The sequence below is a fragment of the Phaenicophaeus curvirostris genome, chromosome 17 (genome assembly GCF_032191515.1).
Source record: "Phaenicophaeus curvirostris isolate KB17595 chromosome 17, BPBGC_Pcur_1.0, whole genome shotgun sequence".
Classification (NCBI taxonomy): domain Eukaryota; kingdom Metazoa; phylum Chordata; class Aves; order Cuculiformes; family Cuculidae; genus Phaenicophaeus; species Phaenicophaeus curvirostris.
Window position 1 is genome coordinate 10734724 of NC_091408.1, and position 12293 is coordinate 10747016.

At 44.4% G+C, this 12293-nt stretch overlaps 1 protein-coding gene across 22 annotated transcripts in view; it reads right to left on the reverse strand.

Annotated features, from left to right (window-relative positions):
- The window catches only part of FBRSL1 (fibrosin like 1), a 537563-nt gene that overhangs the window by 387940 nt on the left and 137330 nt on the right, over positions 1 to 12293 (reverse strand). For all 22 annotated transcript variants that reach the window (XM_069871045.1, XM_069871060.1, XM_069871062.1 and 19 more), the window contains exon 2: positions 2715 to 2915. In XM_069871045.1, the coding sequence (XP_069727146.1) occupies positions 2715 to 2915 (201 nt within the window). The remainder of the gene's footprint in view (positions 1 to 2714; positions 2916 to 12293) is intronic.

Genomic DNA, 12293 nt, shown 5'->3' on the forward strand with positions numbered 1-12293 from the left:
TATCATTTGCATAATTAGTCTGGACTAAGAATAGCCTAGCTTACCTAGCTTATATTTTGCTGCTACTTTTTTCAGCTTTACAGACCTGAAAACTTGTCTGGTTTCACAACTGTATCAGCTAGGATGATAAAAACCTGCCTTTTCAGTAAAAGCTGAATTGTAATTGTGCCTTGTTTCAAGCGGCTATTAATGAGTCATTCCTTACAGGTTTTATTTTATACTCTTTGTGCCAGCTGCTTGCTCTTTTCGGAGTTTGTCACTTACATTTAGAGAGAAAAAAAACCAGATTAAACAATGAAAGATGAATTCACGTTTTCATGAATATGGCAGCAAATACCCTATTTAATCACTGAAGGCAGCCAAACACTAGCCAGAAGAAACAGCTAACAGTCTTCATTTTTCAGATCTGAAAGACAAATAATCTAAATGTCTGGTAAACTGAGGCAGCAGCAGCATATAATTACTGACACTGGAGTTTGGCCAGTGCAATAAAACCTCTTACCCTAGAGGTTTCCAAGAAGTGTCAAGAAATCTCTAGTGGTCACAACTACTTAAAACTCGGTTTTAAGTGTCAGATAGAAGATGTCACTATGAGCTACCCTTTCCTTCTCTGCAGTGGGTGAGAACCAGCTCGCCTCATCTCTGGGAAGAGGGGACCTTTGCGTGGCCTCACACAGCCACAGTGCTGCCAACACCTGAAACACACTGCACTTGATGCAGCACAAGCGTAGAGCTGAAGGAACAACTCTCTAACCCATGGAAAGGCTGTATTCACTGAAGCCAGGCTCTCAGGTTAGAGGGATTTTAGTTGTAGTCAAGACCTAACGACCTCCTGCGCCGCTTCTTGTTTCCATGCTCCAACTGCATCACTCTCCGTTGCATCAACATGAGCATTTGCACAGTTACTCCAGGGACTAGAGCAGAAAGTGAGCCAGCTTTATGTGTCCTTTGCAAGGATCGCTGGATTGATGCTTGTAAATAAAAAACCCTGACACAACAGCAGCTTTACAAAGGCAAACAATCCTGTTTTTACAGTGCCACAATCCTGGTGAAAGCGGAGGCAGGAACACAAGCCAGCACTACTGCTTCTAAACATTTTATATCAAAGCTGGGGACTCCTGGTGACACCCACGCTTAACAGTTTGAGGGTTTGGATGTCCAGAAAAAGATCCTCATTGCTCAAACTTTCATCAAAACTAAAATGTGTATCTATTCACTTATAATTAAGAGTCATTTTAACTTGCACAGAATGAGTATTTGTGCACAAATTCAGTGCGCCTGTACCCAGAAGGAGAACTGAAACCCTATCACCCAGCTAGTAGAAAAACAAAGAAGAAACTAGATATATTTTAACTACATATACACTGAGGAGTCTAAAACCAAAACATTTTGTATCACTTTGGGGAGTTAAAAGAAAACAAACCTGGCAAATATTTTACTAGGAGTGTGTGGTTACATGATTTGCTACCTAAATGTTTGCAAGCTGAAAAGTACTAACATCTTTACATAAGTTCTTCATACTGAATTTTTCCTACTATTTTTTTAAAATTTAAAGAAAGAAACCCAAAGTCTGCTATAACTGGTTAATTAGCCCCCCAGAAGAGCGAGGCCAAGAGCACGCTGTTAGAATTTCTATTGTAAAATTTGAGCCTTTCTGAACAAATATGCTACAATGCAATCACAAAAGACTTTATGTAGTGGAGAAGTTATGCAAACGTTACATTATATAATCTTAACGATCCTTTCAAATCCTAAAACACTAAAAGTCTAAAAAAACACTTCCAGTAACAGGACAACTCAAATCTTCCATTCTCTGGCACACAAACAGAACTAGATTCACAGAATGGAAGGTGTGCTTGGGTTAAAAAGTTCTTTTTCTCTGTGTCATGAAGAATAAAAAATAGGTTTTTATCATAGCGTACTTAGCTCAGAACAAATGCTGGAAGGTCAAGTACACTGGTCTTCCCACCGGCTGCCACTTGGCACCAAGCTAACGGACACCTGGGAGAGTGTTTGTTTGTAGATACAGACTGCTGTGCCGTGCGGTTTCAGACTGATGAATGAACACTGAGTCACCAACAAATCTCCCTGCTGAGCAGCAGTTCAGTGATAAATAGCCTGCCAGCCATTGTGCCTCCCCTTTGTCACCTCCCGGGCTCTCTACACACCGTGGTTCAGATGGGAGTCTCCACAATCATCCCCTCCAGCATCGCAACTCCCAACTCATTAATGCTCTACCACATTTTAGAAGGGTGAAGAGAAAAGACTCCCCAGAGCACAACTTCCTCCAAACAGACTCCACCTCCAAAATACATGAATATTCTCCCCTTCTCAACATACCATTTTGGGGCATGTAAACTTGATTCACTACATAGACACGTTCACGTTTGCACCTTCCAGGTAGACATTAACAAGCACGTTTTCCCAAAGAAGGCCATGATCCAACTGATGATTTCTGTTTGTACCTGAGACCTTTAGAGCCACAAACCTTTGGGGTGCATTACCACACCTTCCCAAAGCTGCGAGACAGAATGGAGGTCTGCTCCCTACCCAGCACACTTGGCCAGAAGTCTCGTAAGTGACATGGTTTTCACCAGCACAAGCTGTCAGAGAAGCCAGTTATATTAACAATCCAGACCTACTAGCAGGACAACAATTTCACAGCAGCCAGTGCCATGATATAGACACTTCAGAAGATAAATGAATTTCCCTACCTGTTTCGATAGCTTCAAGGGGAGTTTCTTCTTCATCCGTTCCTTGCCTCTTTCTGCCTCTCTCTCGGAGCTTCCAGCGTCATTATTATGGCCATTTTCACTTGGCTCAGCAGACACACAGTTTTCAGATTCTCTAGGTTTCTTTCCTGGATGCCTTTCCCATTTCTCCTTCCGCTCCTGAGGCTTTAGAGACATGTCCTTCTGTAAAGGAGGAAAAAAAATACAGTAAATTCTTTAAGTTCTTTGAGACTACTTTTAAGCATTAAGTAGTATAAATATTGAATAAAAACACAAACAAGACAGCATGTTCTTTCCAGCGATGACTTAAGATGAATAATTAGGCACGCACAATGCAAACAGTAATTTTAGATTAGATTAGGATGAATACTCTCCAGGCTATGTGTGTGATTAATTTCAGAGATGCTAGAACTAGTTATGAAAATGAGTTTGCTTCAGATTAATTCAGGAACCATACGTCAACAGCACGTAAACAAGTCAGGGTCCTGAAGGAAAGCCTTTAACCGTTCAACTGAAACAGAGGTGGGTTTTATTTTGTTTCTGAACTTGGAAAGCAATATATCAGCCCCCACCTTGGGCCTGACAGCCTCTGATTCACAGCAGCGTTCCTATGGTGAAATGCACTTCTAAAGCCTACCACGCATTCAATAAGCAAGCTGAGATCAATGGGATCCAAACACACAACGGAGCTTGAACACTCCTCGGTGTTAAATGTCTGCCCTGAATCAGGACTATAACACATGAACTGAGCAGAATTTAAAAGCAGGTATATCATGTCGTAACGATTAACACAAGAAGCGAGATCAGAGAAGAAATTATTATTGCTATCCTGAGCATCTCTGAGCACTGGAAGCTGAACTGTTGGTGACAACATATTGACTTCTCCCTCTACAAAGACTACAGAGAAAAGAGTTTAAGGAATAATATGCCAAATCACTATGCCATCAGTTCACTACAGCCAAACAAAATTTTATCCAATGCGTTTTATTGACAGCTCTAAGGCAAATACTAAACTCATACCGGAATCATTTGCAGAATCTCTGTCCTAACTGATTTTCTAGGTGAGGTAAACATATCAGATTTGGATGCTTAAAAGCACTGCTTGCCAAGCCAAAACCTGCCAACCCAGACACAGCAATCTTTCTAAATGCCTCATTCCCCTTTTTTAAATGCCTCACTTGTGACTCAAGGAATTACATCATAGATATTTGTATCCCAGGTGAATAGAGCCTGCAGTTCAACTTGCTCATGTCAGCACACACACCTTCACTATTGCAAAGGAGCTCATGAAAATCATCAGCTCTCTAGTCTCTCTAAAGCCCAACAAAAAAAACAAAATTAGGAATTGGGATGAAATGCCCTGCTGATTGCTCTAGATTACTTCCTCCCCCACTCCTTTAATTACTGAATTGACTGCCTTAGTGTGCAACATGCTGATTCCACTCCAAATCACTCATTGCTTAAAGTTACCCTGCACTGAGAAGCAAGATGATGTGCTGACTCTTTAGGGTCCCAGAGCCATTGAAATCTGAACCAATATGATAAAATACATTCAGCTGTTTCCTACTCCATCACAGGCTCAGAGGCAATTAGCTGGCACCCAGCCCCTATACACCTTGCACGGGATCCTGAGTGGCTGACAAGCTCCTCCTAAAGCACAAATACATACAAAACAAGTTGCAAAACCCCTAAGAACAACCCACCCCGCTCCAAAATTAAAATAACTCGCGCTGTCTCAGAGGCATACAACACACCAGAACACAGCTCAGCCAAATCCATAACTAGTGAAAAAGCAAGGAAAACGATTGTCTGGCTTTATTCTCCATGAATGATAAAACAATGAATACAAATTGGTGTTTAGTTGCTCACTTTGGTTTTTAGTTTCAAGATAACACTCTAAAGCAACAGTTCAAGATGCCACTTAAAGGAGGTCACATTGTCCTATTTATGGGGAAGCTGCTGAGAAAGAAATCAAACTGCTAGGCTTTAGTAACTAATCAGAAAGTAGTGCAATGGAAATGACATCTGTTAAGTGATACTCAGCAAAACTTCAGAAACGCAAGTCACCAAAAATGCGTGCTTCTTCAAAAAGCCAGATGCAGCTGCAATGTGACAGTGGATGCATAGAAGATGCTGCATGAAGTGCCACGGGGCCCTGATAAGGGAGAAAGGAGGCTGCGCAAGGGGAATGCCACCACTTGAAAGCACCAGCAAATAAAGCACTCCTGGCTCAGTGTGTAATACTCATTTCTAAAGATTCCGTCCAAGGCAGTAAATTGCCTTTTGGGTTTTAATTCTAGCTGGCTTCATGTGGGGATTGGGCCCCTGTTAAAGCCTTAAGGAAAGACTTTCCTCAGTACACGCATCATGTTCACGGCAGGGTTTATAAGATTCATTTCCCCACACAACTAGTCAGCAAAACTGCGGTTTTGCCCTTACTGAATCCTACAAAATTCCCTAGTTAGAAATTTAGCTTTTTATCCCCATTTGGTTTGGAGATTTAAAGTTTGTCTCATCACTGAGCTACTAGCAAAATTAATTCAGGGAATACAGTCATAGCTGGATCAAAGCCAAGGAGATAATGCATTCACTTGTAGTGCCACTTGCGTCCAAGAATCTCAAGCACTTTCCAAACAGCCGTGAATTAAGACCCAAGCCCTGGTAGCTGAGGCTGCTGCTGGCTGCCAGCCGGAGGAAAGCAGAGGGAAGCATCCTCAGCACAGGCGTCAGGAAAGAGACAAGTTTCTCAGCCCTATGTCAAGAAAACCTATTCCACAGTCCCATTTCTCCCCACTCCAACCCAGGATACAGCTCCGAGGACTTGTTTTTTTCTGGGAGTGAAGGACACAGAACTCGACTCCACCTTAGTGACAGAGGGTGACAGCAGGGCTGTTCTCTGTGCTAGCAAATGCAGACCTCTTCGCAGCCTCAGGCAGAGAGCAGGAGGGGGCTAATGGGGTTTCTGTTCTTGCCTCCTTTGTTTCCTTTCTATTTACTCTACTAAAAGAGCCTTCCAGCGATTGCTCTTTTTCTGAAGTTTATGACCTCCAAGTTGGGGACCTCACTTAGCACAAGAGCTTACTATTTTTGGATGTGCATCTGTGCCTGTGCACAGGCAATTGCTGACAAATTTAAGCACATACAGATATGCAGCACGTCATGGCAGCGAACGTTTATTGATGCACCTTGACTTCAACTCAGAAGTCCCAGCCGGCAGGTGAGACTGGTCTTCCGACAACTTGTTCTGCTGAAGCCTTCCCCCAGACAAGCCGAGACCAGCAGGCACTTGCATGTCATATAAAGCCTAAGGATTCACACAGCGACAAGTCTGCCCTCAGGCCCTGAGGTCAAAATCTCTTCATATCCAGCCTTGGTGTTTCTGCCCAACCCACGAGCCAGCAGACCTGGCTACCTTTGCTGTCAGGGCCAGTAAATCCCCTTCTGCAGGGAAAGCTGGTGGATCCAGGCCCATTCTCTCTTCTTGGTTCCAGGATGTAGATTGCCAAAATTTGTTCCAGAACGCACAAAACTATTTTGTTCCTTATTACTCACTGCTTCCAGGGCTGTCTCCTACCTGTCCTCGCTTAGGAACCTCTCTCGCACCTTCCAGGGCAGGCTACAGCCTCTCCATCTGCAGCCCCTCGTCTGCCTAGGCTGCAGACAGAGAGCAGATGGTTCTAATTGGCTGCGTGGTTACAGATAAGGAAGAGTTAGACCTTTCCTTAGAGCACCTTTTCTAGCAGTTACTCCATGAAACATACAGATTCTATCTCCCTGTTTGCTTATTTGGATGTACAGAAATTAAAGGCCACTTCAGCTGAAAATGTAACTGTGGTACCTCCTCCAGCTCCACCTGAAACGCCTTGCACACCAGTAGCTGTGAAGATCCACCAGCAAAGACCTCAGCACAGGCACCCAACCGTGTAACCAAGACTCTGCCCCAGATTTTAAGACTCCATAGAAACAACTTCTGTGAATTTTCTCCATCACAACTTGGCCCAAGCTAGTGAAAGTCATGCAATTGCATCTCTGCTTGTGGCAGAACTGCTGACATCCTTAACCACTGGAACACTCCTTCCTGAAAAGCCATTTTTCTTCTGTCAGCAAGGCACTGCTGCGATCTTCAAAGACACACAAGGTGCACACCACTCAGTTTATAAATAAAGCAATGAACAATGAGGGTGCATGGCCCTCAGCTCTGTAACAAGACCGTCCTTACCCCTAAAATGGCACAGCAAGGGACTGCTGCACAGCGGGCTCCATGTTGTCTGTTTGATCAGGAAATAACAATCGGCCCCAGAGGGAACTGGCACAATCCCACATCCCCAGCCATCCGCTGGCTGGACTCATCGCCGAGCGTTTGCCCAGCCCAGCTCTAACTCTGCCTTCATCCGCTGAGTTTACACAGCTCTTTGAGATCTCAGAAAGCACCCAGGGGGAGGTTGGGGTTGTAAATACCTTTCATGCAGAGGGAACAGTTTAAGGACCAGAAAAAAACCACACAAAACCCACACAGCTAGATGAAAACCCTTGAGCATGCTGCTGGGGTGCAGACGACAAAAGTAACACCAGCGATTAATACAGTAACTAGCCTCAACCCTAAAGCATCAGTTCAAAACGTAGCCCTGGTGCAGAATCAATTCCACAACAATCCCCTGTCCCCAGGGTCCATCGGACACTGCAAGGCTCAGACACACAGCCAAGGACTGGTTCCCCACCACTCCTGCCAGACTGACTCTGCCGGCTGAAAGATTATATGGGCTGATTTCCCAGAAGGAAAACAGTTTCCAGCTTCTCTCACCACAGCTCTTCACTGCAGCACTTACTCTTTAAGATGAGGAACGTGAAATATCCCACTGAACATCAAACAGGAGAGGGAGTCACACAGAGGAAATGAAAAAAAAAAAAAACCAACCAAACCCACTGCTGTCTCTAAAATTGACCCTGACTGTCCCCGTTTCTGCCTCCAGCTTCTCTCAGCAAAACTGCAATGGAAAAGCCCCCAAGGATCTAAGCACGATCTATCCTTATATCAACTTTATCACGCAATTAGCAGCAGGGTTGTCAAACGTGTTTGTTTAATAGCTCAGGGAGAGATCCTGGCTCAGAGAGGAACTGAAACAGATTTACTTTTAATTAGGTTACTTTTTAAATATTCCTACTGACCTGATACCCAGTTTATGATACAACAATGTAGAAACAAATGGTGACTTGATATACTCGTGCTTTCTAAGTGGACAGAGAACGTAACAGATACAGACTGGACCTCTGCTGAGGCAGGGCTAGTCCATGAAGCTGCATAAGGGTAACATAGGAGACAGTAATTCAAATAGAAAGATAATATTGGAGATATACATGAGAAATGTACATGAAAGAAATTAACTTCCAGGCACGGATTTGAAGATGGGTCCGTTGAGAGAGAAACCACTGCAGGAACAGAGCCAGTACAAGAAAAGAGGAGTAGCCAACAGGCAAATGAAATGAGGTGAATAATAAGGAGAGAAAAAAAGGAAGGAAAAAAGGAATGAGATAAGAGCTAACTCTACCAGAGGGTATCGCTTAGGACCACCAAGGTGATTGGATTTGAACTCAACATGGCTAACAGGCAGCAAATGCAAGTGGAGATCTTAAAAATGGGCAGGAGCACACTTGAATAGCAGGAGAGGAGGAGAAGTTTGAGGGCTCTGCTCTGGAGAGCTGCAGGGAAGAAAGAGCAGGGAGGGAGGGCAGCGATGAGGAGGAAGCAGAGGCAGGGCTGGCCCAGCGGCAGCGCTCTGGAAGCCCCACTGGCCACAGGCCAGGCTGGCTCCGCTCTCCCTGAGCTCAGGGCTCTTGGGGAGGCACAGGAGGCACAGTCTGTTGGCAGCTCCAGCCAGGAGGCTGACTCTGCATGGATGGGGAAGTTCTCAGTTTCCCTGTAACTTAACACACTTGCTTTGTTTTACTTTCCCACCCTCTTCTGCCCTGTTGTGAGCTTCACTGAGTAACTCAGACCCGTACCTTTTAGGTCAAAGCCACGAAAGCTTTTTAGAAGGCAAAAGAAGAGTCTGGATTTGAAATGGCACTCATGCTTTGACTCTAGATTCAAGCTACACAATCGATATCAATTAGAATGATTGCTAATGAAATCCTTGCTTGTTTAACCTTAGACTGCAATTCTCCTTCCACAGCTGACATATTCCAGATGAATTTGGGTCTTGCTTTTTAAAATGCATCACATTTGCTCTAACCCTGTCACATGTTTAGATCAAGAATAAGATGACTTTTTGACAAGGCAGCTTTGGAAATGTTAAGACATTTGAAGCTGCCACTGGTTTGCAGGTTTATGATACATGATTTAACTTAAAAATAAAAGTGGATGAACCAAGAAACTCACTGTAATTGAAACAGTCAAATTTATTACCAGAGGCTGCGTTCCTGGCACCTGTGAAGCGCTGAAGAGCAAGCTGCTGGTACTCCGTTAGCCACCCAGTTGTTAAGCCTCATGAGAATTAATAACTTTGCTGCTAGGACCTTGAAGACACCGTACCAAGAAGAGATACCCTGAACAAATGCTACCTCAACAAAATGTAGTGAAAAATTACAAAAGGGAAGGTCAATATCGCTCTACTTAAAAGTACATTTCAATCCACAATGATTTTACGAGACTTTGATTGCCCTTTTTGCTTGCACAAGACCTGATTAAATAAAGTGCTGAGCAGCAGGTGTTTTAAAAAGCCAGTGAAAGGGGGGCTGGTACTGTTCTCTTCATTACTCCATGAAAAAAAACAGTCCTTTCTCCCTCCATGGTAGTACCAGTACCTGGAAACAGAGTGTATCACAGCAGTTTAGGGGACAGTAAAAGTAAGAATGTTTAGAGCACATACCTTTTCGTGTATGAAGACAGCATATGGCTGTCCATGTTTGCAGTACAAACCCTTCTCCACATCAGCCATTGGAGAGATGGATACACAGCACCTCCAGTTCTAAGCTGCGCTCTGCAAGCTGAACAGGAAGGCAGTCGTGGCTTTCTCCCTCTCCTCGAATTTCCTCTTCAGAGCCTGCAGCCATCCCACTGCAGAGAACTGCACCCGTCTTCCTTGCTGCCTACTACCAGACGCATTGTGCAGCTATTAAAACTCCCACAGGTGCTTGCTGTCCATCAGAAAGGAAATGATCCCATTTTAAGCCATCAGTATTTCCTCTAGTGATGGCAGTAAATGCCCGATGAGCGCTCACAGAATTACTGTCAGCGGAAAGTGTGTCAGAGAGCAAGGGAGCTTAAATGATTGAAGGGAAGCTGGGGCACCATTTTCAGGTAGATGAAATGAGGCGTACTGCAAGCCCAGCCTGCCCAGCTTTTACAGGCTGCAGGAGTGCTGAAAGGCACTGCTGTTCGCACACCGCAAGGCCAACCTGCCCAGCTTCCACAGCAGATAAAAGCACATTCTGGCTGAAGCTGCTCTCAGCCAGGACTGGGAGCTCAGCCCGCCCAGCTGATGTAGTGTATGAAGGAAAAGAGCTCGTGCTTGTCTGACAGCACCTACTTCAGCTTATTTCAGCTGCATTGTCACTATGTTGGGTACGAACGCTGAGTGCAGAACGCATGCTGCCTGCAGAGGGATTGCACAAGAAGTGCTGCTTCTGCAAACTCCCACCATCTCAGTGAGTACCCTCCTCAGAGGGAACAAGGGAGGTGGCAGCAGCACCGCATGCTGCCCTCACACTGCCCAGCATTTCACAAGCAACAGACTATACCTTACACCTCCATTTTAAAGAACGCGATCTGGGGGACATTAATCTTAATTAACTTGCAAAGATACCCAGCAAGTACGTGACATAGTCAGGCAAGTGCTCCAAGCTCAGTGTTTTGGGAAGACATTCCTCAAGTGTGCAATACCCAGTGTATACCCAGTTATACACTTAAATACAGAGCAGCCTTTAAACACTTCATCCGAACTAATTCCCCTTCCCAGATTACTTAAACTGGCACGCATATTGAATTCAAACAGCTGCCATTGAGTGACTGAATTAGGACCTGAAGAAGCAGCTCCTTGCTCGGAGCCAGATGTGGCCATTTCATCACTCAATTCCAATCTTGCAAGAAAGGTAACACAACTCCAAGCCTTCAGCTGCACCAGCTGGCCCCAAGCTGCCAAGGGAGGAAGCATGAGGGTCCAACCAGCACAAACTTGTACGGCAGCTGAATACTTTCACTATTACCAGTTTTCAGCTAAACTAGTCAGAAAAAACAGGAAAGCACTAAAAGTTCAATAAAAGATTCCTCCACTCTAATTATCACTATGGTCAGGAATACTTAGAAATGCTGGCACTCTCTTTGAAATTAATAACAAAAGGAGAAGACACAACTGTTTCAACCTCTGCTGAGAGGGGGATGTCATGCTTCCACGAGCTGGACTCTGGAAACAGAGCTGAGCCAGCCTGAGGCTGGGCAGATGGACTGGGCATACGGCTCATTTACCAAAGGCAGGGGCCAAAACTGGCCTCCTCCATCTTCTTCATTTAAAGTTCTGATCTTCATAGTGCAAATTATCTTATCACGACATTACGATTGCACTGACCACCATGTGGACAGCTTCATGGCTGAAACTTAAAAGGATATAGCTGTACCCTTGGGTATTTTGGTCATATATTCAGGAATCTTTAGCTGAATTTCTTAAGCGATTCAGATTTTTCACCCACTAAACACAAATCCTAAGTTTTAATTTATTTTCTAGGATTCCTAATTCAGCCGTACATGTTGTCTCCACCTTTTTTTTTTTTTGGTAGTTGCTTCTAAAACATAAGCCATTAAAAATGCACTGCTCTTAAGGCAGTCGCACATACAGAAGGGAAGCTCCACACGGATCTCCCACGCGGTGACAGCCTCAAACACAGTCACTCCACAAGTAGCTGCGGACGCTTTGAGACTCTGCCTCCAGCCTACACTTTATTACCGCCCTCCTAGGAAAGGTGTCGTTCCCAAAGACACTGCAGAACAGAGGTATGAATGTTTTTCAGTGACACTAGAGCAGTCTGCAAGCGTAGCTTAAACTGCAGCTTGACACAGCTTGCACAAAGCAAATGAACACTGCGCTGAAGGAGATGAAGGCTCGCAAATTCATTTCTGCCAGCTCTGCTGTAGGGGTGAGAGTCTCCAGCAGAAAAACAGCCACATCCTGATCCCTGGTGCTGCATGATAAATTAATTCATGTTTAAACGCTATGGCACTAGAGGCATTTTTAAACCAACTCTGCAGTTGCCCTCAGTGGTAGGCAACGATTTTCAGTTCAGCTGTCATGAGGTCTGGAATATGTATTAAATAATTAGTCCTATGGTAGTTTCTTTTGGCTAGGAAACAAATGAGAAGAAATATTAATGATCCAATAACAAGAAATATGTAGAAGCCAGCCACCTCCAGAAACAGCTGCCCATAACACATTACCTCAACCTAAGGGGAAAACTCCAAGCGAGGTGTCTTCTAGCAGGGGAGAAATGTCTAAATGTCACACACGCTAATGAAAAGTCCAGGACAGTGCATCTGTGCCACCCTCATCACTCCTCAAACATGCTGCTGGAGAA